The 6,000-nt window shown below is 48.5% G+C and overlaps 2 protein-coding genes across 2 annotated transcripts; both read right to left on the bottom strand.

Annotated features, from left to right (window-relative positions):
* Positions 1-879: 879 nt before the first annotated feature.
* N7515_007783 (uncharacterized protein) lies at positions 880-1,365 on the bottom strand (the record flags this gene model as incomplete). Its single annotated transcript, XM_056668527.1, has 1 exon — positions 880-1,365. One exon carries the CDS (start codon positions 1,363-1,365, stop codon positions 880-882), a length of 486 nt encoding a protein of 161 aa, XP_056518357.1.
* Positions 1,366-4,049: 2,684 nt separating this feature from the next.
* On the bottom strand, positions 4,050-5,499 carry N7515_007782 (F-box protein; the record flags this gene model as incomplete). The annotated part of the gene is made up of 2 exons (XM_056668526.1): positions 4,050-5,159; positions 5,221-5,499. 2 exons carry the CDS (start codon positions 5,497-5,499, stop codon positions 4,050-4,052), a joined length of 1,389 nt encoding a protein of 462 aa, XP_056518356.1.
* Positions 5,500-6,000: the final 501 nt, after the last annotated feature.

Raw genomic sequence — 6,000 nt, 5'->3', positions numbered from 1 at the left:
TAAGCTCAAGATCACCATGTGTAGTTGTAGATCATCCATCTGTATTCTGTCCGCTGTCGTCGAAGGGAGATGTCTTCCCCCTTATCGGATAGCAACATGCATCATCACTGTGCCCACCGGGCTATTGTCTTAACACTTCTTCATGACCTTGGAACTTCATGAGTTTGCTCCGGAATTTGGGGCAATATGAAGCCTGGAGTAGAGACTTCAATATCACTGCAGCGCGCATTGATGACAAGCCTCCCAAATCCTTCGAGTGCTAACAAAGCCAACAATTCAGCCATCAGGATCTTGCAAAAGGGCACACTGTTCCATCGTGTATAGGGGCCAAGTAGGTGAAGGGGCCAAAGGACCAATTTAGATCAAGCGATGTCGATCCGTGATAGCAGACACGGAAAGCCCTGACTAGGGCGAGGCTGTGAATGTGGTGGTGATGAAAGGCGATGAGAATATCCCGATTGTCTCCTCGAATTCGTCTATATAAGGCCACGGAATCCCAGACGTTAAGCTCCATTCTATCCCCAGGATAACCATAACCCCTACCTTCATACTCTCAGATTCGATCTGCAAACATGTCTGTTGTCGATACCATTGGCGTTATCTCTGGTCTCCTAACCATCGTCGGGTTTGGTATGGATAACTTCGGCAATGAGGATACCTCCGGTTCAACCATCAAGGTTGCTGTGGCTCTCGATGGGCCCCACGGGCCAACAAATGCAGGAGGCGGTATTCCTGACGTGTAAGTCAAGCAATGGGTTCGATACCAAAGCATAAAGCAGAAGAGCCCAATGCTAACAGGCCCAATTCAGTCGAGTGTGGAACGAAGTCGGAAAATTCGTCGGCATGAAAGTCGACCCGGGTACCGTTGGCAACGGAGACCTAGGCACAGTCGACGTTGACCACGATAACCAGGGTGTGTACACCCTGTTCTCGGCCAACGACGATGCCATCTGCGTTGCGTGGGTAACCACGACCTGGAGCGATGACCGCGGTGGCAACAAGTACGCCGTGTCCGGTGACTATGGCCATGCCTGTGGAGGTCAATGGTACCACAGCCACATGTATCCGAACAACGGGAAGGACTACCAGCCCAAGTGCTTCTGGATTGACAAAAATGGCGACCAGCCTAAGACCGGATTCCAGGTCCGCTGGCCTGCCTTCGCGAAAGACCAGCAGGATGCCAACCACAGAAACCCGAAGAGAATGTGCAACGGTATTGACTTCGGACTTCGGACTGAAAAGGATCCCCACACCATCCACTACTACACCAAGGGAAAGCGTAGCAGCCCCCTGCGTGCCCGCCAGCCCATGGCTCGCCCTGCGTGGGCGGAGTCTGAGCTCGTCGTGAGCGACTCGAAGCACCATTCAGCCAAAGAACTATGTCAGTCTGATACGTCCGTGGGACCTGACTTCGTTCATGTTGAGGAGGGACTCTTCTGTGACATGAGTGCCAAGGTCCTCTATGCGTTCTGCACTGAGGATGGAAAGACGGATTGCTTTGACTTTGACTCCCATACCGTCTTAAGCGGTAAGAATGAGACACACCCGGTCGATACAACGGATGTCGCTGCTACTAGCAAGAAGCCCGGCAAATACTCCAGCATTCGTGACTGGCGCTCTAACAGCACCAAGGCTGCAGCATAGGCTATGCTGCGCTCGACCTGATGCCGGTCTGTGGCGTGGCCGCGTGGGGGATACGTTGTATATAGGTGACAGAGCACGCATTGGTTCATTGGTCGTCTCGCGATTGTTCTTTGAAGTTTGTCGTTCGTTTTCCTGCCTGGATCTTCTACGTATATATATGGATTGACGCATCATGTATATTCTTGCAATTAGCACCGGCTTGTTTAGTTGAAGGACTCAAGTATTTGTTGACGACATATTGCCGCTGTATTTCCTAATGTTGCTGGGGTGTACGCAGTAACATCCATAAACAAATTGCAGTTGGCTTTATCCATTAGGTAGCGTGAGCCCAGATATGGTCAGTAGACAGCAGCAATGATACAGCTCTTTTTCTGTTTTGTAAGTATGGAAGTGCGTAAAGCGTCTCTATCGTTTGCATGTGCTTCAGCCTCCATGTTGTTCCAATTTCTTTGACAATCGCGTTGTTTGGTCTACCGGTATTGGGTGTGAGCAATTATTCCATCTCAGAAGTATTGACAGCCTCTGTTGGCTATCAGCCTCTAGGGTCACAAGATTCGATCTTGCGCATAGTGCTATTTGTCTTGGGGTCCTGCCTTCCAATTGATTCTTTGATGACGACATGAAAATCTTCTCCGACATCAACGTCTCGAATATCCCACGTAGATTTCCGGGTCCAGACCCCCGGGGCCCCGACTTTTAGCATCGCCACCATCGACCTTCCTGCCGACCGAATCGATTGATACAAAATTGAATCAGTTTATAAATTCTCAAATTGAGAACTGACCATCAATCCGGCTCAGTGGTCTAGCGGTATGATTCGCCCTTCGGGAGAAATCTCAGGTTTCATTATATTACCTATAATGGGCGAGGCCCCGGGTTCGATTCCCGGCTGAGCCCCTCTTTTTTGCTTCTTTTGAATATCTACATTTATGCTGTTAGGTTTGGATTATTTTTTTTCCTTCTATATTTGAGCTTTTTGAATTCAATGATTGACAATATAGTAATCGTTGGAGATATGTTCGGATGGTGGGAGAAGTGCTGAGTAGTACTACTGCGTATTGTAGTGTGGGGAGGTATGTGCCAGGATGACTCCATTTCAATCGGACGTGCCATTCTCTACACAGTAGTTACCTAACCAATTCCACGCAAGTTCCACTTTGACGGACGATATGCCTTTTACCGCCACATGTTCGTTGAACTGTCGGTACACGTATCTCATTGCCACTGAGTTATCATGGGTTGCAACACTGACAGGTCCAGGGAAGGTCTCCACCGACACTTCAAGTTCATCTACAAACGGCAGCCAACACAAGAGTCCAAGACCATATTGATAGCCAGGGAGCAGCCAAAGTACCGACATCATCAGAAAACTAGCTCTAGAAAAATCCAGAAGCAGTGCTCCTGAGGTGACTTACTAGTGAAGAGAAGTAAACGGCCTACCTACATGTACCCTTAAACCCCGTTCAGTATACAGTTATCCTGTGAATGACACCGTCTATGAATGTGCCATAACTGTCTCTACTGGAGCTAAATCACAGGTCACTCAACTTTACCCAGGCATCCTTGCAATGCTTGCCATCTGCGTGAACCCTTTGACTTTTGGCCAGGAGGACTCGATTTATGCTCTGCTGGGGAGCGAATACTTTCGGGTATCATTCTCTCTTGATCGGCAACTGCCTGACTGCTGCCTGTCTCACTTCTGGGCTACAGTCAGGCCATACATAGGTTGTTTCCCCGGGTCCCGGCTTCTTTGTTTGCATCCCATCCATAGGTATATATCTAGCTGGCTCTTCACGAGGCCCTGGAACCTAGATGATGGAGGTATTCCACATCGTCACTGTTTTGCGGTGATGAATACAATCCTGACTAGGTTGCACCTGATTAGAGGAGTTTTATTCTAGCATTAGTCGTAGGCATCTTGAATTCTGTTTGCCGGTTGTTGAATAGTTAGGGCAACTCTACCAGTAATACTCGATTGGGAATTTCGCCTTTGACATATATATCATTAGCTGCAGATTCTCTTCATACCAACTCAGTATAGTTGGCCAATTGGCCTAGTGGTAAGGCATCCGTTTCCGGTGCGGGAGATCGTAGGTTCGAATCCTGCATTGGTCGCTTATCTTTTTTTTCTTTTTTGAAGTTTCCAAGCAGTCAGTCAGTGAGTGTGTTTTGTTCTGTTTTATGGTTACGAGAGTGGCCATACTGTTTGCCAGGTGATTGTCTGTGGTACAGCCCGTAGATAGACTCGCCGGCGAAAAGTAACTAGTCCCTAATATGATTAATTGTATTCGAGAATATAGTTACATGTAAGAATGAATGCAGGATGGAAAGAGGAGAATTCCGCATAAGATCATCAAGCAGGCCTGTCGATATGGGTGGGAAATAATTGTCACGATTATTACCTATCATAGTGACATTTCCTCAATAAAATAAGCATCAAAAGCGCGAGAAGAAATACCACGGGCATGATAAATGTCATTAGGAGTGAGGTAATCATCAAAAACATAGTAGTCCCCGTAGTCTTCATCGTCTTCATACTGGGGTGGTAACGGCGAGATAGAAAACTCGACTTCTGTTCCCTTGAACATATCCTGGAGAGACAGCAGACATTGCTCTGCAGTTTGGCCTTCTGGGATTCGTTGCCCGGGAAATTTAATCGGCGCTGTGATGTCGAGTGCGGAGACACTCACACGGGTCAAGTGCGGATACAGGCCCTTTTTGCAGTCTGTCGCGATGTTCTGGGCCATGTCCCGAATGGAAGAATTACAGTTGGAGATGGATAGCCTTTGTAGCGTTGCCGGCAATTGAGGATGTGCTGGAAGATAGGCATGAGAGACCCGAAGATCCTGGAGCACGGAGAAGCCGGCGAACGAGCCATACTTGACGAGGGTAGAACTGTATTCCTCGAGATTCTCATTATCAGCGGAGAACTCGACCTGGAAGACCTTGAGGGTATCCTTGTGCCGAAGAGCCTCTTCGGTGGCTTGCGCAGCGTTAAATCCAGGTGCGCCTGTGGACTTGTACGGTCGCGGAGGTGAGAAGAAGAAGCATTCCAGACTTTTGCACGCCCGCATAAATTTTCTGAGGGCCCCGGCCTCCCAATGGGATCCGTGGAAGGAAAATGTGTTCGCTGACAATGTTCCAGGCGTCCAGCTAGACGGAAATGACATATCGAGCAAAGCACTGCTATCAATGGACGCGTCTCTGAGATTGGGAAGGGATAGAAGCTCCTGGTAATATTTCATATCGGAGCCGGTTGAAGGGAAGGTGGTTCCAATGGCTACAGACGTGAGGTTGGACAAAAATGACGGATCTCGACTGAAGAAAACTGGGAATAGCTCGAAGACTGTTCCACCCACGGGCATATGCAGTGAATGAAGATTGGGCGTTTTGTTGACCAACAAGGCCATGAGGAGGCCAAGTTGCTTGGAGTACATAGCCCGAATCCAGTCTTTCTCCATATCGCCCAATTGAAGGTCCTTGATGATGCCTGTGTAGAACTCGATGTTGTGTTTCTCAATGCCCAGATATGAATTGAAATATTCGTCTGAGAGGCGCGATCCTGATATGGCGCACATGCTCTCCAAGGTCAGGACGTGCATAGATTGCCTTGGTGAAACAGATGGTTTTGTCGCGATTTATGTCGCGTTTTTTATGCATACCTCGACCCGTAAAGTCGCGGAAGAGGAGAGGTTGAGCTAAATCGCGGAATTTCCGCGAGACTAGGCATGTATTGTATAGAACATCAGTCCCAATAGCACGATCCGCGTCATCCTCGTATAAATCATCGGTGGTGGGGATGAAAGACAGAATCTCCAGGAGGACTTCAAGTGGGAGGTCCTGAAGGTTGACCATGATTTTGGTACTGTCCGTGCATGTACTGTGTAGACAGAAGGCGAGGTGAACCGACAGAAACAATGACTAAAAAGGGATTTGGTCCTCACGCGTCGTGAAGCCCGGCAGAACCGAATGCGGAATCAACGAGGTCTCCCGGCGCCCGATGGTCTTGGGATTTTAACTGCGACGTTCAGCTTCGCCTATGCCGTAAAAGGCAGGCGGTATCCGTAACCCCTGAAATAGGCAACCGAACGACAACCAATCGGAGGGAAATAATTCAGGCCGAATTATCTCCGAGGTCGTTTTGGCCGGAAGTAAGGCGACGCTTCGCGTCGCAAAAACAATAATTAATTGTATTCGAGAATATAGTTACATGTAGGAATGGATGCAGGAAGGAGTGAATGAGTGATGGAGTGAGTGGTTAAAGAGAGGTGCCGACAATAAAAAAAAGGGACAAAAAGATAACGACCAATGCAGGATTCGAACCTACGATCTCCCGCACCGGAAACGGATGCCTTA

Source organism: Penicillium bovifimosum (assembly GCF_028826915.1).
Source record: "Penicillium bovifimosum strain IBT 22155 chromosome Unknown utg000006l_segment0_segment0, whole genome shotgun sequence".
NCBI classification, from domain to species: domain Eukaryota; kingdom Fungi; phylum Ascomycota; class Eurotiomycetes; order Eurotiales; family Aspergillaceae; genus Penicillium; species Penicillium bovifimosum.
This window is presented reverse-complemented; position numbering and strand designations above follow the sequence as displayed.